Source organism: Ranitomeya variabilis, chromosome 6, assembly GCF_051348905.1.
Source record: "Ranitomeya variabilis isolate aRanVar5 chromosome 6, aRanVar5.hap1, whole genome shotgun sequence".
In the NCBI taxonomy this organism is placed as follows: domain Eukaryota; kingdom Metazoa; phylum Chordata; class Amphibia; order Anura; family Dendrobatidae; genus Ranitomeya; species Ranitomeya variabilis.
In genome coordinates this window covers 479,923,451-479,950,841 of record NC_135237.1, presented here as the reverse complement: position 1 = coordinate 479,950,841, position 27,391 = coordinate 479,923,451, and the positions used below count along the sequence as shown (strand labels likewise).

The 27,391-nt window shown below is 46.6% G+C and overlaps 1 protein-coding gene across 4 annotated transcripts in view; it reads left to right on the top strand.

Moving 5' to 3' along the window:
- STAU2 (staufen double-stranded RNA binding protein 2) overlaps positions 1-27,391 on the top strand; it is a 702,362-nt gene that overhangs the window by 42,171 nt on the left and 632,800 nt on the right. For 2 of the 4 annotated variants that reach the window (XM_077270663.1, XM_077270661.1), the window contains exons 3-6: positions 1,127-1,257; positions 4,196-4,355; positions 4,517-4,570; positions 26,680-26,815. In XM_077270663.1, the coding sequence (XP_077126778.1) occupies positions 1,127-1,257; positions 4,196-4,355; positions 4,517-4,570; positions 26,680-26,815 (481 nt within the window). The remainder of the gene's footprint in view (positions 1-1,126; positions 1,258-4,195; positions 4,356-4,516; positions 4,571-26,679; positions 26,816-27,391) is intronic. The other 2 variants (XM_077270664.1, XM_077270662.1) reach the window with 1 other exon arrangement.

Below are 27,391 nucleotides of genomic sequence, written 5' to 3'. Positions count from 1 at the left end.
TGTCAGCACAGAAAGACTGTTCAAACCAAGCACACATGCTCGGTCCTTAACGGTATGGACAATCCTTTTATATACACCTTCCCACCTGCTTTTTTTTCCCTATTTATCCACCCTTCTCTGGCTCTATAAAGCCAGAGCTATCCATCAAAGACAGGAGGGGGTGGAGGTTGACTGAAAACAAGCAGCTGGCAGGTGTGTTTAAAGAGAAGCTGTCAGCAGGATTTTGCTATGTAAACTATATACAATGCCGTATTGGTGCTGTAATACTGATTTAAAATGATACTTGCAGTGGAGAAATCAGATTTGTGGTTCTTGTGTAATGAGTGTTTAACGTTTTGCTGTAATAATGTCTTTGTGCAATGTGAGCAGTGTCTTTTTTTTTTTTTTTTTCTCCGACCCTTCTGTCTTCCTCCTGTTTAATGACATGTCCCTGATCCGTCCGTGATTTGTCTCCTATTTTTAAATGTCGCACCCTTGCAGTACCTTATTTTGTCTTCCAAAAACATTAGGTCTCCCACAAAATGGAGGCGGCGATGGCGCATGCACGGTGTCATTTTACGGTCTATGTTAATTCTCAATCTGCGCATGCGCCGCCCACCATGCCTAGAGAACCAGCATGAAGTTTACTCCTCTTCTGCACGGTGCTGGTCCTCCGGACATGGTGTGTGGCGTATGTGCAGATTGAGAATTAATATAGACTTTTAGATGAGACTGCGCATGCGCCATCATTTTGTGTGAGACATAAAGTTTTTTTTGGAGACCAAATCAAGTACTGCACAGGTGCATTAGGCCGGATACTGATAGATAAGTGACATGTCATTCCATCAGGAGGAAGACGGAGGGGCCAGAGCAACAAGAAAAGAGACTGTCCATAGTGCTGCCCCATAGCCACATCCTGGTGCACGAAGACCTGATTATAGCAAAACGTTAAACACTCATTACACAAGAACCACAAAATTTGATTTCTTCACCGCAGGTATCATTTTAATGAGTACTGCAGCACTAATATAGCAAAAACCTGACCTAAAGTGACTGTTCCCAATATCCATGTGTGTCTGTAATAGTGATCAAAATGACTCCTGCTTGATAAGAACTCGCCATAACTGAATTGTTTGTCTCTACTCAGTGCCTCTCCATGAAAACATGACAAACCCCAAAGAGAAAACGCCAATGTGTTTGGTGAATGAGTTAGCCCGCTTTAATAGGATTCAGCCACAATATAAACTTCTAGATGAAAGAGGACCTGCGCATTGCAAGGTACAGTGACTTCACCTGCTTAAATTCCTAAAAAATAAATTGGACAGGTCCTATCACCTACCTGGGGCGGCCCTTGTTATTCAATAAAATAGTGGACAGCTCCAGACTGGTGATTTTTCTAAATTTAAGTAATTGTCCAAAAGTGTGCAGAAGTAACCCAAGAGCTCACCTGCTAGCATGCCGGGCCTGAACTTCCAAGTTGTTCAATCCCGGCATCCAGAACAGGATCCCACAACCTTCAGTCCTTCTCGCAGTTAAGGTGTGAGATCTCACTCTTTGCTAATCTCTAGTGTTGATCGAGCACTGAAATGCTCGAGTGATCAGTACTAGTGATGAGCGAGTGTACTCGTTGCTCGGGTTTTCCAGAACACGCTCTGGTGACCTCCGAGTATTCGTTAGTGTTCGAAGATTTAGGCAGCTAAATTATTTACAGCTATTAGCCAGGCTGAGTACATGTAGGGGTTGCCTGGTTGCTAGGGAATCCCCACATGTAATCAAGCTGGCTAATAGCTGTAAATCGTGCTACTGAGGCGATGAAAACGTAATCTCCGAGCAGTCATAAATACTCGGAGATCACTCCAGCGTGCTTGGGAAAACCCGAGCAACGAGTACACTCGCTCATCACTAATCAGTACTCTAATCAAGCTCGTGGGACGCTCGGAGCAGTGCTGCGCTCGGCCATCACTACTAACTTCGCACTGCTACATCTTTTACTAGGCTGTTAGTGCTGGCCGCTCCAGTGAGGTGACATTGTGCCGGCCGCTCCGGTGAGGTGACATAGTGCCGGCCGCTCTGGTGAGGTGACATAGTGCCGGCCGCTCCAGTGAGGTGACAGGGGGCTGGCCGCTCCGGTGAGGTGACACGGTGCCAGCTGCTCCGGTGAGGTGACATGGTGCCGGCTGCTCCGGTGAGGTGACACGGTGCCAGCTGCTCCGGTGAGGTGACATAGTGCCGGCTGCTCCAGTGAGGTGACATTGTGCCGTCTGCTCCGGTGAGGTGACAGGGGGCTGGCCGCTCCGGTGAGGTGACAGGGGGCTGGCCGCTCCGGTGAGGTGACAGGGGGCTGGCCGCTCCGGTGAGGTGACAGGGGGCTGTCCGCTCTGGTGAGGCGACACGGTTCCGGCTGCTCCGGTGAGGTGACACGGTGCCGGCTGCTCCGGTGAGGTGGAAATTCAGACCCAACTTTTGCCAAAAAGGCAGGGGGGTTAAGGTTGCTTCTGCACACTTTAAACTAACTTTTATATTGACTAAAATCCACCTACAAGTGCGCAATAAATTGTAAGTGGTGTGGAAGCATTGCAGCTGCAGCTTCCCTTTTTTTTTTTGTTTTTTTTTGTTTTTTAGGCTATTATTTATTATGGTTTGCTTATGTAGTGTCTTCATATTCTGCAGCACTTTACATGTATCATCATTACTGTTCTTATTAGGGTTGACAGTGTAATTTCCCTATCAGAATGTCTTTGGAGAGTGGTAGGAAACCCACGCAAACAAGGGGAGAGCATACAAACTCCTTGCAGATTTTGTCCTTGGTGGGATTTGAACCCAGGATCCCAACACTGCAAAGCAACAGTGCAAACCACTGAGCCACCATGCTGCCCAGTCTAGGACTTTATGTAGATTTTCGCTGCATAACAAAGGGCTCTAAAGTGAAAATTGACTGGCTTGATGTCCTGATTAATTAAGAGGAAGAGGCTCAGGCTTACACCTGTTCATGAATTGGGAGTGCCTAACAAGTGGTGTGCACCTCTGGGCACCACGCCGCTGATCTTACTCCATCACTTCAGAAAGAGAGACCTAGACCACACATCCAAAATCATTCATTGATCTATTGTGACTAAGTAAAAATGTTTAAATAAAATGAACATTAAGTTTTTAGTTTTAGTAAACGTTCTGGTCAGATTGTATGAAGCCCACTGCCATGTTATGGTGAACCTCTCTGGGTCCCAGACCAAAAAGGTGCGGAGCGATGTGTCGACCACCACCAAATCAACAGCGTATCAGCTTGGGGAGTGACTTGGTGCCCCGCAGCACCCTTGCTGCATGGAAAGTTCCCCTGGCTTCAGGCGACACCACACCACGGGCACAGCATCAATAGTCGCCACACAGAACCAACGCCAAATAAAAAGGGCTAAAAAAAACCCCTCGCCTTCCACATGTTCTCTGAGCGGAGGGCAAAAAATATGTGGCACCTGTCTTGTGTATCCTGCAAATTAAAAACATCTGGGTCAAATGGGAGGAGTAAACAAAAAGGAAGAGACCGTGCAATACTCCACAGCTGTAGAAAAGATACGGACCTCACATCCAAAAAATGTTACACTGATCTGTTGTGTGATTTTTGGATATATCCATGTATCTTTTTACAATTATGACAAATCTTAATCCAATCAGGGACTGGAATAACATTTTTGGCCTGAGGAACACCATAACTCGTCCTGAACTAGGAACAGCTGTGGCGTCGCGCTCCTGTCTTGCTTCAGCTCCGACCATTTTGGCAGAGCTGGGAAACGCTGTCGTGAAAAAAAAAAACAAAAGGTGCAAAGTTTTTCCGCACCTCTGGGTTGTGCAAAAATTTTGCCAGGTTTCAAAGCAATTTATACAAAAATTCTGGCAAAATTGCTTTGATGAATCGGGACCAAAGTTGGTTGACTGAAAAACAGGTTTCGATGTTTTCCGATGATCGTGCCTCGGTTGTCAGTCATGAGTTGTCAGTTACAGCAGCACCACGTCGCGTATTTCCCAGCCTGCACCGCTGTTCTCTTGATCTTGCGATTGATGGGCATCTTGTTCTCCAGACCCACTCATCCCCAACCCATTGATTTTCTCTTGAAATGTGTCACCCAGTTACAAATATACCTGTTATTTCAGATTACTTTTACCTTATGCAATTTATTTGTGGCTCAATGTGTCAGTTTTACATTTTCTTATTTTTTTCCCCTAGTTATTTACAGTTCAGCTGACACTGGGCGATCAATCATGGGACGCTGAGAGCACTAGTATTAAGAAGGCACAACATGCCGCAGCGAGTCTAGCATTATCGGAGACCACCCTGCCTAAGCCTGCCGCCAGACAGACCAAAAACCTTCTCAGTACGAACCCCAGTAAGTATGCCCCTGTGCAACGTCTCAGCCATCTTTACATTAGACTGCTTCATGGGGCTTAGAATAAATGTAACCTGACCAATACATAATTGAAGAATATTAGGCTAATTCCATCATTTGGTGAGGATCGATGGTAATTGTTTTTATCTGCCGCTACACAGAAGCTGCTCATCTGCATCGACTTAAATATTCTTCAGCAAGACTCTCTGCGAAAGGTAAATAGAACTTGGTTTGCTACGGGATCAACTTTGTCATCTTGCCATCGTGTATGCTAATATTGTCTCTTATGTCTACTGCAAAGTTGGGAGGCAACCAAAATGTCCGCCCATGCAAAAGCTGTCCCGAATTACCGGTCTGCCTTATTGTGGAGGGCTATGAGACCCAGGCTGAAGTTTAGGCGGATGTGTGTTTTGCCAGATGGAGGATTGTATGACTTCTGTGTTTGGTGCTCGGTGAATCCCGGTCATGGGCGGCCCAAACCGACGCTCCACTGCCATAATACAGGATTTATTTCTCCAGGGTGTTTCTTTGGGGAAACTCCGAGATTTTACCTGGTGAAAGCTGGTAAACCTGTCTATTCCCCATAAAATAAGTATTCTGGAACAGCCTTCCCGAAAGTGTATAAATGCATTGACATAAGATAGTACATGCACAGTTGACAATTGGATGTTTCCTTACTTACGCACACTGTATAGGTACTGCGGACAGTGTTGGACTGTGTAGAAACGCCCCATATTGGCAGGGGTAATGGTAACATGATTCTGTACTCATTGCAATCCAATAATTCTAGAAGGAATAAGTGCAATGGCACAACACAGGGCTCTTTCTTGGTGGAATACAGAAGAACAGGCTGCTCCTTTTTTATTTTTTATTGCTGTAGTTGCCACATGTATATAAATTTATCTCTGTCAAAACCAAAGGTTAAAATAACAAATGGATTTCAGTAAATTCATCACTAGAGCTCTCAGGCAGCTGTTGGACCAAACATGGTTGGCAAAGTACAGTAGTAGGCAAAAGTTTTAGGCAGGAAAAATTGTTGCAGAGTTAAGAATGCTTTCCAAAAAAAAGTGTTTAATAGCTTATTTTTTTCAAACAACGAAGTGTAAAGTGAATAAACAAGAGAAATCTAAGTCAGACCAATATTATGTGTGACCACCTTTTGCCTGCACAGTTTTTGAAGTCTCGGCAGGTAGGTTGTACCAAACATCTTGAATAGCTAACCACAAATCTGTGGATGTAGGCTTGCTCCAATCATTCTGTTATGGATTGACCTGGGTTGTAGTAGTGGTGTTGCAGCCAATAGGGGCAGCATCTGCAGGTTGCGTAGTCAGGAATAGCTAGAGGTTGGTACTCGGGAGCAGCAGTATAGCTAACGGATCAGCAGGTAGCGTAGTCAGGAATAGCCAGAGGTTGGTATTCGGGAGCAGCAGTATAGCTAAAGGATCATCAGGTAGCGTAGTCAGGAATAGCCAGAGGTTGGTACTCGGGAGCAGCAGTATAGCTAAAGGATCATCAGGTAGCGTAGTCAGGAATAGCCAGAGGCTGGTACTCAGGAGCAGCAGTAAAGCTAAAGGATCATCAGGTAGCGTAGTCAGGAATAGCCAGAGGCTGGTACTCGGGAGCAGCAGTATAGCTAAAGGATCATCAGGTAGCGTAGTCAGGAATAGCCAGAGGTTGGTACTCGGGAGCAGCAGTATAGCTAAAAGATCATCAGGTAGTGTAGTCAGGAATAGCCAGAGGTTGGTACTCGGGAACAGCAGTATAGCTAACGGATCAGTAGGTAGCGTAGTCAGGAATAGCCAGAGGCTGGTACTCAGGAACTGCAGTAGAGCTAAAGGATTAGCAGGTAGCGTAGGCAAGAATAGCCAGAGGTTGGTACTCAGGAGCAGCAGTATAGCTAAAGGATTAGCAGGTAGCGTAGTCAGGAATAGCCAGAGGTCGGTACACGGTAGCAGCTGTATAGTCTTGGGTGAAGCAGCAGGTGAAAAGTCAAGCTTGACTAAGGCTGTGTGCACACGTAGCAGATTCTTCGCGTGTTTTTCGCTATAAAAATGCTTTAAAACCACGAAAAAAACGCATACATTAAGCATCCTTCTTAATAGAATGCAATCCGCATTTTTTGTGCACATGCTGCTTTGTTTTCCTGAGCGGAATCGCATTCCAGAAAAAAACGCAGCATGTTCATTAAGTTTGCGGAATCGCGGGGATTCCGCACACCTAGGAATGCTTTGATCTGCTTACTTCCCGCATGGGGCTATGCCCACCATGCGGGAAGTAAGCAGATCATGTGCATGTGCGGTTGGTACCCAGGGTGGAGGTGAGGAGACTCTCCTCCACGGACTGGGCACCATATAATTGTTAAAAGAATAAAAAAAAAAAAGAATTAAAAAATAGTGATATACTAACCTTCTGATGGCCCCGGAGTCTTCCTGCCTCTCAGTGGTACACGCGCCCGCTTCCGTTCCCATGGATGCTGTGTGTGAAGGACCTGCGTCATCGCAGGTCCTGAACACAAAGCATCTATAGGAACGGAAGCGGCCGCGTGCAGCACTAAGGAGATCGGGGGCCATCAGAGGGCGAGTATAACCATTTTTTTTATTTTTAACATTATATCTTTTTACTATTGATGCTGCATAGGCACCATCAATAGTAAAAAGTTGGTCACACTTGTCAAACACTATGTTTGACAAGCGTGACCAACCTGTCAATCAGTTTTCCAAGCGATGCTACAGATCGCTTGTAAAACGCTAGCATTCTGCAAGCTAATTATGCTTGCAAAACGCTAGGAATGTGCATGCCAATTCCGCATGCGATATACCCACGGCAGGAGTTGCAGAATTGCCTCGGAAATTTCCATGGCAATTCTGCAACGTGTGCACTGAGCCTAAAGGTTGGAAACTCAATAATCTTGAAGGAAGGAAGTGCAATGCCAAGTTTAAATAGGCTGTTCAAACACGAGATTTGGAAGGTGGCGCGAATTAGAAATTACACAGGTTCTAGTATTTGGGTTAGCAAGGAACTGTCCAGCGTGCTGAAATTACTCAAAGGGAAGAGCTACCTCTTTGTACACCAGAGGTGTTGGGTTTGAGTCCTGACACCGTTCTGTCTTCATGTAATCCAAAAAAAGACTCAAAGTTAAGATCAAAGCTGTGTATTGACCATATCATCATTTCTAGAACTTCTTGTTCTTTACACTGAGCATCATTCTTATTGACATTGACTGTGTGTTTGGGGCTGTTCTATAGGTGATAATTTGCTGATTGATTAGATGTCCCATAACTGGGACCCACACAGAACAGAACTTTTATCCCTGTTACAAAATAGTCAGACACCCCACCACCTCTCCATTTATTCTCTAGAAGTCTACTGGAAAAAGCAAAGTCAGACACTCAGCAGCCCCTTAGGGAATGAGTGCAGTATAGGTCACACCCATACAGCGCCACGTCATTCCAACGGGGTTATATTTCCCAATCTGCCAATCGGTGCTGGTCACAGGAGTCGGACCTCATCCGATCAACAAGCTTTCACCTTTCACATGGATAGGTGATAATTAGAGTTGATTGATTCGTGAGAGTTCAGTTCATTGGTCAAGTCAGTAGTCTCTGGCCACTGGACAAGACTAGTGAATGTCTTAGCTTCCAGGTTCCCTAGCATGGCTTTTCATTAGCTGACTAGTGTGACGCACAGATGACGTTGTCCCAGCCCGGCTAACCAAAAGCCATGCCGGGGATACCGGAAGGTAAGAGATTCACATTGCACCAAACTGGCCGGTAGATTGGGGTCCCGCAAATCGATCCACCCAACTCCTGATAGCATGTTCTCACAGGGCCCCTCTTTTCTCCTTCGCCTCATTGGGGGACACAGGACTGTGGGTGTATGCTTCTGCCGCCAGGAGGCTGACACTAAGTAAACGTGAAAAAACGTTAGCTCCTCCTCCCTCGTATACACCCTGACACTGGCTGCTGGAGACCCCAGTTCTTGCTTAGTGTCTGAAGGAGGCACATCATCTGGGTCCCGGATCTTTTGGACCCATTTCCTATTGATCTCTTCACTAACGGAACTGAAGGGGCGACGGACCTTTTTGAGGGTCCTATCTCCCCAAAACCAACAACGGGCAAGCACGTGTGAATTTCTCCACGTATCCTTTCCCGCGACGTGGGATCCCTCACCGGACTTGGCCCTGACCACCCTAAGGTATTTAGACCCTAGGCTGTACAGGTGCCCGTAGAATGTCCGTGTGTCCCCCCTGTTTTCTTTACACCTTTGCTTTTGCTATGGTGCTAGATGGGGTGGTGGACGGTCCCTCTCCTTATCCTTAGCAGATAATGGAGCTAGGGTTCCTGCACCGTTATTTACTTCCCCCCGCTCCCATGCCATATGAAATCCACCGGTTAATACTTCATATGAGGGGGGCTCCTGTTTTGGCGCAAGGCATCTGCAGATGTCTATTTTTCTGGGGCTGCGAGCGTATGTAGCTCTGTCAGTGTGGCTGAGTAGAATGCTATAGCAGGGTGTGTGCAGATCATGCAGCACTTACCCTTGCTGAACACAGAGCAGGCAGGCAGAGCAGGGGATGGAGCGGTAATCCAGGTAGCATGCGGCGCTGTCAGCGCCGTTACTATGCGGTGTCACCGGAGCCGCTCCGGTACAGCGGCGCTCCAGTGATTCCGTGCGCTGGCATCATGGTCTTCCTGAGGCTTCAGGCTCCAGCCTGGCCTCCATCAGAGTACTTCCGGGTCACTTAGACCCGGCATTTCTGCTAGCAAAACCGCGCTGTGAGGCCCCGCCCCCTCCGGCGCGTCTATTTCCGGTTTCGCTTTCCCTTCCCTCTCCCAGGGAAAAATTGTGTCCCCGGCTTCAGGCCTACTACAGGCCGCACCGCATCAGGGCGGTCCCGCCCCCTGAGGCCTGCACAAGTTAAAGACGGCTCATTTGGCTCCGCATCGTGAGTTTGGTCACCGTTTTTGGTAGGGACACAGGACTGGGGTAAGTGCTTCTCCCTCCAGCAGGTAGTAGCATTTTTCTTTTCCCGGTCTCAGGCCCTGGGTATAGCTTGCACTATGTCTAGAAGGGTTAAGGCTCACATGGTCCTATTTACCAGGTGTGTAACCTGTCATGCCCCATTTCCGTGTGCCCAGAGCAACCGTCTCTGCGAGGCCTGTGACTCGGAACACACCCAGGAGCCCCCCCTGCCAGCTCCCCAGCTATCTCTCCGGTCCCTGCACCTCAAGCAGTGGCTGGGGCTGATCCGCCTGAATGGGTTGCATCTTTATCACAATCCATGGCGTCTTACTGAAGCAATCAAATCCCTTCAGACCCCGGCAGTCAGGGCCAGCAGTCCTCCTGTCTCGGATAGGGCCTCGGGGTCTCGAGAGCCTTCGGCCTGCAGGGGCCGTGCCCGCACCAGACAGACACGTGGAAAGCGGATTCGCACAGTCGCCCAGGCTCTCAGGTGCTTCTGCACCCTGGAGTTCCGTGTCGCGTTCTACTTCCCCAGCAGAGAGCGGGGAAGTTGAGACAGACTATGGCTCAGAGGAGTCCCTTAATTTTGAGTCTCCTGGTTTTCGGGAGTCGATAGATAGTCTGATTGAGGCTGTCAATCAGTCCCTGGGGATAGAGGACGAAACCGCCTCATCCTCAGATCATAAGGTAGCATTTAAACGAACTAAACGAGCCCATAGAGTTTTTTCCTCTCACCCTGAGTTTGAGGACCTGATTCGGCGTAACCGGGAACATCCGGACAAGCGTTTTTCGGGGCAAAAAGCTTTGAAGATTAGGTACCCCTTTGCTGCTGAACTTTGTAGTAAATGGGCAGAAAATCCTTCCGTGGACCCTCCGGTGTCCGGTTTAGCCTCTAACACATTGCTATGTCTCCCTAGTGCTCGGCGATTAAGGATCCTACGGATCGTCTTATAGAGAGCTTGGCTCGTTAAGTTTTTGAGGCTTCAAGTTCGGCACTTTTTCCTTCATTTGCGGCAACTTGGGTTGCGAAAGCTATGATGTCCTGGTCAGAGTCTTTAACAAAGGGTCTTCAGGAACGTGAGTTGTCTGCAGAGTTGGCAGAAATGTCTTCTCAGATAGCACTTGCGGGTAGCTATCTGATCAATGCTTCCTTGGATGCTGCAGACTGTGCCTCTTCGGCTGCTGCTAACACCATTGCTATTAGAAGGGCTCTCTGGTTAAGGACATGGCGGGCAGACTCTACCTCTAAAAAATCTTACAACTCTTCCGTATCAGGGGGATCGCCTATTCGGAGAGAAGCTGGATCAGCTTATTTCTGACTCCACAGGAGGGAAGAGTAAGTTTCTTCCTCAGCAGAGGATTAGGCAGCCTTTTCGTCGCCAACTTCAAGCCCGTTTCAGATCCTTTCGCAATATTAGATGGGCCCCAGCATCGGGCACTGCGGCGCAAGGTCGACCCAATCAGGACCGACATGCTCGGGTCTCTTATACGGCCAACCAGGGGGGGAAGAATGCGTTTCCAGTCGACTAGATCCAGAGGATCTAGGACTCAAAGGTTTTCAACCAAATGACTGGAGGCCTCCTCAGAGTGCCTCCAACAGAGTAGGCGGACGTCTACTTTTGTTTCACCAGGTTTGGATTCAGGTAATCCACGACCGGTGGGTAAAAGAGCTCGTATCTTCAGGTTACAGGATAGAGCTGGTCCGTCAGCCTCCTCTACGGTACTTCCCATCACGTCTTCCCAGGTCCAAGTCCCTCCGACGAAACCTGTACAGTTCTGTAGAATCCCTTCATCTCAGCGGAGTCATTTCTCCTGTCCCAAGGGAGGAAAGGTTTCAAGGGTTCTATTCCAACCTTTTTGTGGTCCCCAAAAAGGACGGAACAGTAAGACCTATCCTGGAACTAAAACGCCTAAACAAGTTTGTTCGCGTTCACCATTTTCGGATGGAGTCTCTGCGGTCAGTGATTGCTTCAATGAAAAAAAGGGAGAGTTCTTGGCCTCAATAGATATTCAGGATGCTTACCTACATATCCCCATTTTTCCTCATCAAAGGTTTCTAAGGTTCGCACTGAACAACCTACACTTCCAGTTCACGGCGTTACACTTCGGACTGGCCTCCGCCCCAAGGGTGTTCACGAAAGTCATGTCTACTGTAGTGTCCATTCTGCACTCCCGAGGCATAGTAGTCATGCCATATCTGGACGATCTTCTGATCAAGGGGCCTACCTTTCAAGCTTGCAAGGAAAATGTCAGCATTGTTCTAGACACCCTGGCTCGCCTGGGTTGGCTAGTAAATTTAAGGAAGTCATCCCTACAACCGTCTCGGGAGATATCATTTCTAGGTATGATTTTCGACACCTCTCAGGCCCTATCAATCCTTCCCCAGGACAAGGTCCTAGCCCTTCGGCGGGAAGTGAGGAATCTTCAGCAACCGTACCCTCATACGATTCGGTCCTGCATGAGGGTGTTAGGGAAGATGGTTGCAACTATAGAGGCAGTACCATTCGCGCAGCTTCATCTTCGTCCTCTCCAACAGGCAATCCTAGCAGTATGGAACAGGAATCCTCTCTCCCTCAACCGCAGTTTTCGCTTGTCTCCCCAGGTCAGACAGGCTCTCTCATGGTGGTTGTACAGCCCATCCTTACTCAGGGGGAAGCCCTTTCCCCCAACCAATTGGCTGGTGGTCACAACAGATGCCAGTCTCCTGGGTTGGGGAGCAGTGTTTTTTCACCACACAGCTCAAGGGCGCTGGTCTCTTCGGGAATCAAATCTCCCCATCAATCTCTTGGAGATTCGGGCGGTTTGACTAGCGTTGCAGCATTTCCACCATCTCCTGGCAGGTCGCCCTGTCCGAATTCAGTCGGACAATGCCACAGCAGTGGCCTACATAAATCACCAGGGGGCACCCGCAGCAAGGCAGCCATGCGGGAGGTAAAACAAATACTCTTCTGGGCCGAGAAAAATAACTCTGTAATTTCAGCAGTCCACATTCCAGGAGTAGAAAATTGGGCGGCAGATTTCCTAAGCCGACAGGGTCTGGCGTCCGGGGAATGGTCTCTCCATCCCGAGGTATTTCAGCAAATATGCCGTCTATGGGGGACCCCGGACGTGGATCTAATGGCGTCCAGAGTGAATGCCAAAGTACCCAGATTTGTCTCCCGGTACCGAGACCCACAGGCAATCGCTGTGGCTGCGCTAGTTCTGACTTGGAACCAGTTCCATCTCTCTTATCTTTTCCCTCCTCTGGCGCTTCTCCCGAGGGTAATCAAGAAAATCAAGTTAGAAAGAGTATCTGTTATTCTGATCGCCCCGGATTGGCCACGACGGACCTGGTATGCGAACCTAGTACAGCTCCTCTCCGGGGTTCCATGGCGGCTCCCCGATCGGCCGGATCTTCTTTCTCAAGGGCCGATTTACCACCAGAACTCAGGGGTCCTACGTTTGACGGCATGGCCGTTGAATCTTGGGTTTTAACTCAGGCAGGGTTCTCCCAAGAGGTAGCTGATACAATGATCAGTGCGCATAAAACTGTTTCAGCCAGAATTTATTATTACACTTGGAAAGTTTTCCTTTCATGGTGTAGAGGGCGCGGACTGCCTCTTCTGCGTTTTTCCGTCCCAAACATTCTAGCCTTTCTTCAAGCAGGCCTGGATTCTGGGCTTGCGCCAAGTACCCTCAGAACGCAGATCTCGGCCTTATCAGTCCTTTTTCAGCGCAGGATTGCTACTAACCGTCAGGTTAGGACTTTTTTCCAGGGAGTCGCTCATAAGGTCCCTCCTTACAAAACTCCCTTGGAAGCTTGGGACCTTAATTTGGTCTTAAGGGCATTGCAGGAAGCTCCTTTTGAGCCTCTTCAAGATATTTCCTTGACTTTCCTTTCTTGGAAGGTCGTGTTTTTAGTGGCCATCACTTCCATAAGGCGGGTGTCAGAGCTGGCAGCCCTTTCCTGTCGTACTCCTTTTCTGCGTTTTCATCAGGATAAGGTAGTGCTCAGACCAGCACCTTCTTTTTTGCCGAAGGTTGTTTCCTCATTCCATATTAATGAGGATATAGTTCTTCCCTCTTTTTGTCCGTCACCTACGCACCGTGTAGAAAAAGCTCTCCATACGTTGGATCTGGTGAGAGCACTTAGGAGATACATTTCTCGAACTGCTCCTTTCCGCCAGACGGATGCTCTGTTTGTCCTTCCGGAAGGTCGCAGGAAAGGTTGCGCGGCTTCAAAATCCACCCTGGCCAGGTGGATACGTGAGGCCATTCAGGAAGCCTATCGCGCCAAGGGCGTGACGGTTCCAGCTGGGATCAGGGCTCATTCCACTAGAGTAGTGGGGGCTTCCTGGGCCATTCGACACCAGGCCTCAGCAGAACAGGTTTGCAGAGCTGCGACCTGGTCTAGTCTGCATACCTTTGCCAAACATTATAATGTCCACTCCCAGATCTCTGCAGATGCAAGTCTGGGGAGAAGGATTCTTCAAGCGGCAGTGGCACACTTATAGACAATCCGTTATCTGGATGATTATTACTGGTGAGTTAATTTCCCACCCAGGGACTGCTTTAGGACATCCCACAGTCCTGTGTCCCCCAATGAGGCGAAGGAGAAATAGGGATTTTTGTGTTACTCACCGTAAAATCCTTTTCTCAGAGACGCTCATTGGGGGACACAGCTCCCTCCCTGGTAATATCGGATTTTGTCAGTCAGTATGACCTTTTCTAGACATAAGTTTTTTTTTTTTTTCTTTTCTGTATTTATGCTGTTATATTATCTCTCGCGTTTTTATCCTACTGCTTTTGCACCGAACTGGAGTCTCCAGCAGCCAGTGTCAGGGTGTATACGAGGGAGGAGCAGCTAACGTTTTTTCACGTTTACTTAGTGTCAGCCTCCTGGCGGCAGAAGCATACACCCACAGTCCTGTGTCCCCCAATGAGCGTCTCGGAGAAAAGGATTTTACGGTGAGTAACACAAAAATCCCTGTTTTATCCATAGAGACCTCAGAATAAATGCCATAGTTGAAATATTGTGGTGAAGATGAACATACAGTCCAGTCTGCTGGCAAAATGAGTTAAGCAGATTAATATATTGATGTCGTACAGATAAATATTTATATGATTGTGTGAATGTATATAATTTATTTGTAGGCAAAGATTCAGGAGAAATGGTAACGAATTTAGTTGGGGCTCAGCTCACCCTGGGCTTAAGTGCACTGGGTGGTCCATCCATAGCATCATAGTGATGGTTGGCCATTGCTGGACTTCGAAGCCCACAATGAGCTGAAGTTTAAGTAATTTGCTACTTGGACTGAATTTTTCCTCCAAATTGGTTTTTTTTTTTTTTTTCCTCCACCACCTCCTCACCCCACCCCACAGGTCTCTTTAGTAGAATTTTTTTTTTTATTTCTAATTATCGATTTATAATCAGCAGGCTAATTTTAATATGAATGACAAACAACAATTATTGGGAAATGTTGAAGTTGCTGGTGATCAGTTGGCCTGAAATGCTGTGCATGAAAGCAAAATCCAGTGGTTAGGAGTTAAGCCCACTTAGTACGGTATACTTACAATAGAGGATTATTTTTAATAGTTTGCTGCCTTTTGATACCATTTTAATAATTTAAATGGTAAATTTAGATGGGAGCCCCATAAGTTTAATTCTGTGAGGGGTCTCCCTAATACATTTGCGTGGCAAATTTTACATTGGTTTAGTCTTTACTCTCTATAGTAAGTCATGCGCTTTTCATGTCACAGGCTTGTAATACTCGTCATAGTAGCTTTTCTACATTTCTTATACATTTTCATTCCCCTGTCAGACGCTCATGTGTCAGGTAGGAAATCTAGGAATTGTTTATTACCATTTATAAGGACATTAGATGGATTTCTTCAGGTTCTGTCTGTTGGCCTAAGGCGTCTTCCACGCGTCCGTGTTGCACGTACATGCGGTATCCCAGAAAACTTGCATGAATCCGTTAGTAAACTCCAGTGTAGTGTAGTGCGCTAGAGTGCTGGAATCGCTGTGGTCTTCAGGATTTGCGCTCTTTTTCAAGGAATCCTGTGCAGCCCCATCATGGCCTAAACATAAAGCGTCATCTGCTGCAAATTGTCCGTCACTCTTCTGTAGTGGTACATGGTTTCCTCCCTCCACCTTCTTTGCTTTCTCTTCTGATGGCCTGCAGCCGTCACATGCTGACCCGATCAGTGGCAGAAGTAGTGAATCCCTTATTTTTTCCTTAAATTTCATGAAGGACTTTGATTTCTTAAATTCTATGTATCTTTGTGATGTGCGGCCAGAAACCTCGACAGGCTGCAACTCCCATTGCAACCACATGGTGGCCAGACACAAGACAAACCATGTCCGGTGAAGTATTGTAAAGTGGATCAGGGGCTTCAGATTTATCTTCGTGTATTTCTTAATAAACAGGCAAGTTCAGCAGGAGACTTAATACCGTACATTATGAAATAATTTTTACTGCCTGACTGGAAAAGCCATTCTTCATAGTTTATCAAAATGTTCCAGCAAAAGTATTTTACTTTGTACTTTTAAAGGGATTTTCCATGTTTGGAAAAATGGACCCCCAAAATGATTCAGTAATGTAAACTAAGCCCCTCACACTTTCCTGCTCTGGTCTCTGTGTTTTTAGGTGCAGTACTGATGTCTCGTCGACAACTTACATCACCACTGCATTTAACCGGTGAGCTCAGCTTCTCCTCCTGATGACAGCCTGAGCCGCCGAGCTCAGTGATTGGCTGCAGCGGTGATGTGAGAAGACAAAGTGACGACACCTCTACAGCTAAAACGGAGGTCGGAACAGCGGTGGGGGGCCGGAGCTGGAGAGGGGGGAGTAAGTACTATTTGTCTTCATTATTTTGCATTACTAATATTATTTGGGGTCTGCTTTTCTAAAAGTGGGGAAAACCCCTTTAATGATCACCATGTGTAAATTTGCACAAAGTAAAAAATGTGCCCCTATTGTTTGTCTGCCCCTTGCTGGATTTTTTGAACAGTTTTGCAGAAATCCTTATTAGCGATGTTCCATTTTCAGCTAATGACTAGCCTGACATGTGAGACGGCTGCTTGCCAGGCACAAGGGTGTACGGAGGGGCACAGATTGCTTTATTATTGTTCTACCTGAAATAGAAGGCTAACTGTGATCGAAGTAGAGAAATAGGAGGAATTGCTGTTTTTTTTATTTTTTATTTATTTTATTTTTTTCTCTTCCCCTTGTTTAGTTTTCCTCTGGTTAATATTTAATATATTGTGGCCTATGATACTGATACGTCTGCTGCCCTTTCTTCTTCTTATGTCATTTTGATGTGTAAGTTTGTTTGAAGATGTTGGATTTGTAAGATCATTGTTTTTATTTGTGTGAATCGTTTCCTATTGTCTAGTCGTGTGATGTTTTCTCACTTGCTGAGACATCGCCTTTATTCTTTTTTTTTTTTACTGAAGAGTGTGTAGTATAAATCACACATTTTAATATCTGTCAATGAATAATGATCTTCCTAATGCGCATTGGGCTGTTGGGGAGAGGATCACCATGGATTACCTGCAGATGTCAGCACTACACTACGTTACCACATGCTGGCCTTGATTAATAATGAAGGTTCCGGCTTTTCAGGGGAATAATTTTCTTTCTGCCTTCCGTCCCCGTGCAGTTTCCCAGGTATCCTCCTCTGATCACCTCTTTTGTATGTGGAAACATTAATAGGCATGGATGTGACATACCATGCTACCATGTCCCTTGGGCTGGTGTATTGTGCCGTGTGGTTATATTATAAAAACTGGCATCTTACCTAACTTCTTGGGCCACAGAGAGATGACATGAGGTTGTAGAGAGCACCGATAATCTTGACCATTTTTGTCACTGTAAGTCTGTGTGCTTTTTCAGGCGGATTTCACCCAGAATCTGCCCAATAATAAATTTGCTGCAATGAGCGAGGTACACAGCAATACCAAAACGTCACTTCTTTTAACTGCTTCAGGGTTCAGAAATCCGGCTATTAGCAGAAGTGAGAAACCCAAAGACAGAAAAAAAAATTATTAAAAACCCTGCAGTAAATAAACAGCAATAGTGCATGAAAGTAATATAATATAAAGTACTTAGTGAACATGTTTTTTATTTAAAAAAAAAAAAATTGCAAAAGCGATCCCACCACTTTACGGTGAACCTAATTGGGACAGTCCTAACTCTAATATTAAAATATATATATATCAGTCCATAGCTTTAGGTTTTTGTTAAGTGAAGTGTTATGCTCATTCTATGGGCAACTTCTGCTCATAAGCCACCCTCTCTATATACTTCACAGTATAGTGTAAGAGAAGCCAGCTTGGAAATGCCGCAAGAACTACTACAATACCACAAAGCCACCTCTGGCATTTTCCTGAAGCCTCTTCTGCCTGGAAAAACCATGGGTACTCTCAGACGTGGCTATATATATATATATATATCACTAGCACACACACGCACTTGTAAATATATGTAATTACATTTTATTTATTTTTTTACGTCACCATTGATTCCATGGTTCTGTGCATGAGAAGTGGTTTGAACACAGTGAGCAAACTAACAGTGACAGACTGATACAGAAAAGAGAGGACTGTGCCTTGTGGGCTTACAGTTTACTCTAGAGCAGGGGTCCCCAACCTGTAGCTCGGGAGCCACATGTGGCTCGCGGACCCATGAATTGTGGCTCGCGACTGTCTGCCAGCTTGGTGCATTAGCTCCAGGTCTAGCAAACAGGTATGAAGAGTACATCTCAAAATGGTGAATTTTTGAGTAGCCCTGCACAGAAGATCAGATCTGGTTGCACATACAGTGCCTAAAAGTAGTATTCAGCCCCCTGCAGATTTAGCAGGTTTAATAAGATGCAAATAAGTTAGAGCCTTCAAACTTCAAACAAGAGCAGGATTTATTAACAGATGCATAAATCTTACAAACCAAAAAGTTTTGTTGCTCAGTTAAATTTTTATAAATTTTAAACATAAAAGTGTGGGTCAATTATTCTTCAACCCCTAGGTTTAATATTTTGTGGAATAACCTTTGTTTGCAATTACAGCTAATAATCGTCTTTTCTAAGACCTGATCAGGCCGGCACAGGTCTCTGGAGTTATCTTGGCCCACTCCTCCATGCAGATCTTCTCCAAGTTATCTAGGTTCTTTGGGTGTCTCATGTGGACTTTAATCTTGAGCTCCTTCCACAAGTTTTCAATTGTGTTAAGGTCAGGTGACTGACTAGGCCACTGCAACACCTTGATTTTTTTGCCTCTTGAACCAGGCCTTGGTTTTCTTGGCTGTGTGCTTTGGGTCGTTGTCTTGTTGGAAGATGAAATGACGACCCATCTTAAGATCCTTGATGGAGGAGCGGAGGTTCTTGGCCAAAATCTCCAGGTAGGCCGTGCTATCCATCTTCCCATGGATGCGGACCAGATGGCCAGGCCCCTTGGCTGAGAAACAGCCCCACAGCATGATGCTGCCACCACCATGCTTGACTGTAGGGATGGTATTCTTGGGGTCGTATGCAGTGCCATCCAGTCTCCAAACGTCACGTGTGTGGTTGGCACCAAAGATCTCGATCTTGGTCTCATCAGACCAGAGAACCTTGAACCAGTCAGTCTCAGAGTCCTCCAAGTGATCATGAGCAAACTGTAGACGAGCCTTGACATGACGCTTTGAAAGTAAAGGTACCTTACGGGCTCGTCTGGAACGGAGACCATTGCGGTGGAGTACGTTACTTATGGTATTGACTGAAACCAATGTCCCCACTGCCATGAGATCTTCCCAGAGCTCCTTCCTTGTTGTCCTTGGGTTAGCCTTGACTCTTCGGACAAGCCTGGCCTCGGCACGGGAGGAAACTTTCAAAGGCTGTCCAGGCCGTGGAAGGCTAACAGTAGTTCCATAAGCCTTCCACTTCCGGATGATGCTCCCAACAGTGGAGACAGGTAGGCCCACCTCCTTGGAAAGGGTTTTGTACCCCTTGCCAGCCTTGTGACCCTCCACGATCTTGTCTCTGATGGCCTTGGAATGCTCCTTTGTCTTTCCCATGTTGACCATGTTTGAGTGCTGTTCACAAGTTTGTGGAGGGTCTTAAATAGTCAGAAAAGGCTGGAAAAAGAGATAATTAATCCCAACATGTGAAGCTGATTGTTCTTTGTGCCTGAACTACTTCTTAATACTTTAGGGGAACCAAACAGAATTCTGGTGGGTTGAGGGGTTGAATAATAAATGACCCTCTGAAAAGACTTTTCACAATTTAAAAAAAAAAATAAACAAAGAAATAACATTCTTTTTTGCTGCAGTGCATTTCACACTTCCAGGCTGATCTACAGTCCAAATGTCACAATGCCAAGTTAATTCCAAATGTGTAAACCTGCTAAATCTGCAGGGGGTTGAATACTACTTGTAGGCACTGTATACTGGTCTTAAGGGTTTAGAGATGTTTTAGATATGGTACTCTGGAAGATGATACTACCTATTAGAGGAGGTTCTTGAAGATGGATGCAACAGTGTGTTGGAAGAATACTGAATTGGGGCATTGTGGGAACCTCTGGGTCTCTGTGTACTGCTTTGGAGTGATTTCTGTGGAAAAGCTTCGGTTATCATTATACCCGTAATGGGCGCTTTGATTTTAACGACTTTGAGAGGGACAACTCAGGATGTTGCTCGTGACCCCCTCTTGGAGCTGAATGTGGCTCGCGACCCTCTCTGTGCTGAATGTGGCTCAAGGTCAAAAAGGTTGGGGACCGCTGCTCTAGAGGATAATGGTGAAGGAGACTGTAGGGTGGTGGGTTGCGGCAGCTTTGGTGGTGGTGAGGTGGCAGTCTGTAAGCCTTCCTGAAGAAATGGATTTTGAAATTCCACATGAAGGTTCTGAGTGTGGCGGATCGTCTGAAGTGTGGGGGCTCAGAATTCCAGGCTGGGGGACACTTGGAGACGTCTTGGAGGCGATTGGGTGAGGACCGTATAAGTATGGCGGAGAGAAGGAGGTCTTGGGAGGACCGGAGGTTGAAACTGATATCAGATTAGTTTGGAGATATATAGAGGAGACAGGTTATGGATGGCTTTGGAGGTCAGTGTTCGCTGTTTGAACTGGATACGCTGGGGAATTTAGAACCAATGAAAGGATTTGCGGAGGACTGACATTGAGAGAGGTGGAATAGTTGGGCAGCAAAGTTACTGAGGGATTGGAGAAGTGTGAGATTGTTAGCTGGGAAGACACAGAGGAGGATATTACAGTAGTCGAGGCTGGAGAGGAGGGCAGGCACTAACATTTTAGAAGATTCAGGGTTGAAAGGACTGATTCTGGAAAATGTTTTGACTTTGAGGTGGCAAGAGCTTGGGTGTGCAGTTTGAAGGAGTCGAGGGAATCTTTATGAAAAAGGTTTTCAGATTTGCTGTGGATTTTGCTGCAGATTTGCCCTTAGCCCCATCTTTCCTTAGCCCTAGTCATCGGGGTGAGAACACACAGTGGCACATCAGTTGGAAAATTTGCCAGTGTAACTATTTAATGAGCAGCCAGTAATTTGTCCATGTCCTTGTCTGATTAATACAACATATGCAGGATGACTCCTGGGACGTAGACAGTGACTGCAACCACTGGGGGCACAAGCAGAAGCTACTGGGGGGGGGCAGAGGGGGCCGTCGCCCCTAGCCCTGTCACATGAAGGGGCCCACCGGGAGCCAGGGCAGGGACACTTCTGTGAGGAGGCAGAACACCGCATAGCAGCAGAGCAGTATAATGTCTCCTCCTATCTGACGGAGACTCTGCACGCTGCTAGCACGGTGGCCGGCTGCAGAGTCTCCCCCCTGCAGGCCTGCAGTGAATGGTTTCGCCCCTCGGAGGAAAACTGCAGTCAGGAAAAGCGTCATGATCAGTCACTCTGTGCACGCTGGGATTGGCTCAGGCACGCTGGGTCCTAGTGCCCACACCGTGCATTTCACTATCACTTCCTGGTCCTGCCTGCAAACTTTATCAGTAAGTGCTGGGGATGGAACATTTTAGGTTTATTAAATTCAGGTATGTCACTGTGCGGTGAATGTGAGACCATTGGGGTATTGTGGGCGCTGAAAGTGGGTGAGGGGGGACAGGGCAGTGGGGGGTGAATGTGAGACCGTGGGGGTATTGTGGGGGAGGGGAGACAGGGCACTGGGGGGTAAATGTGAGACCATGGGGGTATTGTGGGGGAGGGGAGACGGCACTGGGGGGTAAATGTGAGACCATGGGGGTATTGTGAGGGCAGAAGGTGGGTGAGGGGGGACAGGGCACTGAGAGGGTGGATGTGAGATGATGGGGGTATTAAGGCTGAAGTGGGGGAGGGGGGACAGGTCACTGGGGGCTGAATATTATAATGTTTTGTTATGATATTATATGTGCTCCATCACATAATATTTGCTGTCTGGGGAGGCTGGAGATGGGGGGTCGGGGGCTTTTGATACGTACCACCTGGGTCTTTTATGAGTATTAGTATAAGGAGCCGCATACAGTAACCAAGAGCTGCATCACATTTACAGCACCACTCCAGCATTATCTTTTATTTCACTGCTGGAGCGGTGCGGAAAATCCCCGTCCCCTGCCCTCTGTCTGATCCTCACCTTCTGGCGTTTTCATCTGTTTTAGTCTCCGCTCGGCTCCGTCTCCTGCAGTTTGTGGCCTGTCCGAGGCTCCAGTGTTTCATGGAGCAGCGCAGAGGTCACTAATCAGTGTGAGTCTGTGGGAGCCTCGTTCTGGCCTCTTTCTCACTCTCAGGCTATGTGCACATGGTGCGGATTTGGCTGTGGATTCGCAGCACTTTTCCATGCGGCGTACAGTACCATGTAAACCTATGGAAAACCAAATGCGCAGTGTGCATGGTGTGGAAAATACCGTGCGGAATTGCTGCGTTGTATTTTCCGCAGCATGTCAATTCTTTGTGCGGATTCCGCAGCGTTTTACACCTGCTCCTGTATAGGATTGCGCAGGTGTAAAAACGCAGGCAAAATCGTCACAAAAAACGCAGGAAATCCGTGGGAAATCCACAGGTAAAACACAGCACGTTTTACCTGTGGATTTTGCAAAAACGGTGCGGAAAAATCCGCACACGAATCCTCAACGTGGGCAGATAGCCTCATAGTCTTACATTGAGCGCCTGTGACATAGCTTCTAACTTCTGGCCTGTCAGAAGCTGCGCTCACAAGTTTGAGCAGCGACACTGCAGCAGTGCCACAAAATAGTGAATACGCCGGAGCATGAGTAAATGACCAGAGCAGGGGACTTGCGCTTAAAGCGAACCTGTCATCTGAATTTGACGGGACCAGTTTTGGGTCATATGGGCGGGGTTTTCGGGTGTTTGATTCACCCTTTCCTTACCCGCTGGCTGATTGCTGGTCGCAATATTGGATTGAAGTTCATTCTCTGTTCTCTGGAGTACACGCCTGCGTAAGGCAATATTGCTTTGCTCTGGCGTGTACTCCGGAGGACAGAGAATGAACTTCAATCCAATATTGCGACCAGCAATCAGCCAGCGGGTAAGGAAAGGGTGAATCAAACACCCGAAAACCCCGCCCATATGACCCAAAACTGGTCCCGCCAAATTCAGATGACAGGTTCCCTTTAAAACACCACTCCAGCGGTGGAAAAAAAAACCCTGCTAGAGTGGTGCTTTAATAATTTAATAATAAGCAATTTAGTACTATAAAGTTGATAAAGGCTTGGATAAATGTCTGCAGTCACATTATGTGACTGCAGACTGCCAAATCATGACAGGGAGCTGCGGGCCCATCATACTGTGTATAAGGGAGCTGTGGGTCCATCATACTGTGTATAAGGGAGCTGTGAGTCCATCATACTGTGTATAAGGGAGCTGTGGGCCCATCATACTGTGTATAAGGGAGCTGCGGGCCCATCATACTGTGTATAAGGGAGCTGCGGGCCCATCATACTGTGTATAAGGGAGCTGCGGGCTCATCATACTGTGTATATGGGAGCTGCGGGCCAATCATACTGTGTATAAGGGAGCCGCGGGCCCATCATACTGTGTATAAGGGAGCTGTGGGCCCATCATACTGTGTATAAGGGAGCTGCGGGCCCATCATACTGTGTATAAGGGAGCTGCGGGCCCATCATACTGTGTATATGGGAGCTGCGGGCCAATCATACTGTGTATATGGGAGCTGCGGGCTCATCATACTGTGTATAAGGGAGCTGTGGGTCCATCATACTGTGTATAAGGGAGCTGTGGGTCCATCATACTGTGTATAAGGGAGCTGAGTGTCCATCATACTGTGTATAAGGGAGCTGTGGGCCCATCATACTGTGTATAAGGGAGCTGCGGGCCCATCATACTGTGTATAAGGGAGCTGTGGGCCCATCATACTGTGTATAAGGGAGCTGTGGGCCCATCATACTGTGTATAAGGGAGCTGCGGGCCCATCATACTGTGTATAAGGGAGCTGCGGGCCCATCATACTGTGTATAAGGGAGCTGTGGGCCCATCATACTGTGTATAAGGGAGCTGCGGGCCCATCATACTGTGTATAAGGGAGCTGTGGGCCCATCATACTGTGTATAAGGGAGCTGCGGGCCAATCATACTGTGTATAAGGGAGCTGCGGGCTCATCATACTGTGTATAAGGGAGCTGCGGGCCCATCATACTGTGTATAAGGGAGCTGCGGGCCCATCATACTGTGTATAACGGAGCTGCGGGCTGATCATACTGTGTATAAGGGAGCTGCGGGTCCATCATACTGTGTATAAGGGAGCTGTGGGCCCATCATACTGTGTATAAGGGAGCTGCGGGCCCATCATACTGTGTATAAGGGAGCTGCGGGCCCATCATACTGTGTATAAGGGAGCTGTGGGCCCATCATACTGTGTATAAGGGAGCTGCGGGCCCATCATACTGTGTATAAGGGAGCTGCGGGCCCATCATACTGTGTATAAGGGAGCTGCGGGCCCATCATACTGTGTATAAGGGAGCTGCGGGCCCATCATACTGTGTATAAGGGAGCTGCGGGTCCATCATACTATGTATAAGGGAGCTGTGCACACATCATACTGTGTATAAGGGAGCCGCGGGCGGGAAGGTGCCACCAGTTTTCTTGTAGTTTGTTTTTTTGTGAAATTAAGCTTAAAATAGTAAATAAAATGTATTAATGCAATGTTTGCACTGTTAGCAAACATTTCTATATGAAAAATATTATATATTTTCTTACAAATATATATATTGACCACTACGGGGAGCATTTTCCGTTTTAGACCCCAAGCAGCTATAGTGAGACTTACCAGCTTTACTGTTAGCTGGAAAATCTGGGCAGTAACTGCTGACATCAGCATTTCCCTCCCCTTTTGGGTGGTCTAATATCCCTGGGGCAGAATGAAGAGCAGCATCACAGGGCAGAGCCATTTTGTGTGTGACTGCCCTGTGATCTGCTATCACCAGCAGTTTATAGTTTATGTGGTGTGTATGGAGCAGCATTGTCTGTGCAGAGCTGTCTGGGACTCATCCCTCAGTAAGATAAGAAGGAGCTCCAGGTCTGCAGTGAATGGCCAGGCATTGTGGAGGGAGGGGAGAGATACATTGTATGGCTGAGAGAGGTGTCAGGTGTCACCTCTCTCTGCAGGCTGTGAATAATGCATGGAGCTCCTGTGATAGAGAGTAAGTGGAGCTGGGCAGAGAGCACTGGGCTATAGTAAAATGGCTGCTAGTCACACCTACAGCAGTGAGTTGTGCAGCCCACAGAGGCGTGCCCAGCTCACTGCTAACGCCTCTCCAATGTTAATGATAGGGTCAGCGCTGGTCTATTATCTCCTATGTCCATGGGGTGCTGTAAAATGACACTGCTAGTGCCCTGCTACTGCTGCAAAACCAAGATGTCAGCCCCCAGTTCCTTCTTTAAACACATATAACACACGAAATCTGTTTCACATGCATTTAAAACTTGGTTATAGCAGCATGTTATGCTACATTACAGTGATTTATTAATGATCTACAAACGCGGTACCTTACCTTTAATGCTTTCTGGAATGGAGGAGGTCAGAAGCATAACTTTTTGACATCTGATGTGAAGGACCACGCACTGTTCTTCAGGGAAACTTTACCATGTCACAAAGTATTTATTTTTGAACAAAGACGTGTTCCAAATTATCTTATGGTTGAAGAAAGTGAGCGTTTTAGTCACAGCAACTGGCCTTCACTGGACATAAAATTTCAGCCACCTTTTTTTTTTTTTCTTTTATAAGTTTTGATAAAACTTTTTTTGACTTTAGGAAAAGTTCCTTAACTAGGTCCGATCAGAACTTCTTACTACAAGTTGTGAATACCTAAAAATAAGTGATCTGACATTTTACTTTTCCATTGTTCTAATTATAGCAAAGCAAGTGGCTTGTGCGAGGCAAATCTCATATAAGAAAAGTATTACTGCTCCTTGTATCTGCTGAGCTTACCCACAGCTTTTTGTACTCTTAGGTTTTATTTTATTAACATTTTTTACCATTTTCAGCTAATTTCTAATTACAGATTTATGTAATGTTATATGCCATAAATATCTTAAAGGAGGGTATCTGACGACTGGGACCTCAGAGATCCAAAAAGCAGGGTCCTCAGTCCCCTATTACTAGCAAACTGGGGTCCTATTGCATGTAGACGATTTCTATTATATTGGTATTTTTTTTTTATCCCCATCAGGGTCCCTTATTCCACTTCACAAAATGGAGCGGCAGGTCGGATGTCTGACTTCCTCTCCATTCATTCTCTAGGAATCCACTAGAAAAAGCCAAGTGCAGCGTTCAAAAGCCCCTAAAGAAAGACTGGAGACCAGGTCAAACATGCTCATTGTCGCTCCGTTCTAACAGGCAGAAAAGAACCCCATTCTGCCAAGCTGTGAATCCAACACCCATCAATAGACGATCACTGTAGCTGTGAAGTTGTCTACAGTAGACAACCCTTTAAGTGGTCATCATCGGGCCTCTTTGTGCCACTAATTTATTTAGCCTTTCTTTCTGTGGGACCCTGTATAATGCCAACAGAACACAAATTGTCATGCTTCTTCAGATGCCATTTGTTTGGCTGTTCTCACCTTGAAGCATGGCTTGGTGCATACTTCATCCGATGGTGGCACACAGTAGGCTGCAAAGCTCTTTACTAGGCCGAACTACAGGCCCACGGGTAAAGGTTTGCTGTGTGCATGAAGCCTATTGGGAGGACAGAACTCATACATAGTCACTCCTCACTTGGCACTTGATACACAGAAGGTGTCGAGGTCCCAGACGTCAGATAAGACTTCATGCCAGATGAAATCTTCAAGCTTTTATATATTTAGTGTGTTTTTTTCTGTATTGTATATTCTATCAAAGTTTTGCCTTCCATGCGTTCACCTCATAGTTCCTTGTCCTTTTCAGGTAGCATAACGCCAACAGTTGAGCTGAACGGTCTCGCAATGAAGCGTGGAGAGCCGGCCATCTATAGACCCTTAGATCCAAAACCACTACCCAATCACCGAACCAACTACAACTACAGAGGGATGTACAACCAGCGGTTAGTCTGATACATTTCTATATATATATGTTTTTTTTAAAGTACATGTCGGATAGAGGGGGAAAATTTATGAAAACAACCATTTCATACAGAACTCTTGAGCCAAAAACTGAACAGGTTATATACCGTCATGACTGAAAGTGTGGGCACCCTTGAAATTGTTCCAGACAATGAAGTATTTCTCCCGGAAAATTATTGCAATTACACATGTTTATTTCCTTTGTGTGAATGGGAACAACACAAAAAAAGAGAGGGGAAAAAAAAGGAAAATTGGGCATAATTTCACACACAACCTCCAAAATGTGCCTGACAAAATTTTTGGCACCTTTCCAAAATTGTGGGTATAAACTTTGTTTCAAGCATGTGGTGCACGTTCAAACTCGCCTGTGGCAAGTAACAGGTGTGGGCAATATGGCAATCACACCTAAAACCAGATAAAAAGGGGACAAGTTGACTCAATCTTTGCATTGTGTCTGTGTGCCATACTAAGCACGGAGAACAGAAAGAAGAGAAGAGAACTGTCTGAGGACCTGAGAACCAAAATTGATGAAAAATATCAACAATCTCAAGGTTGCA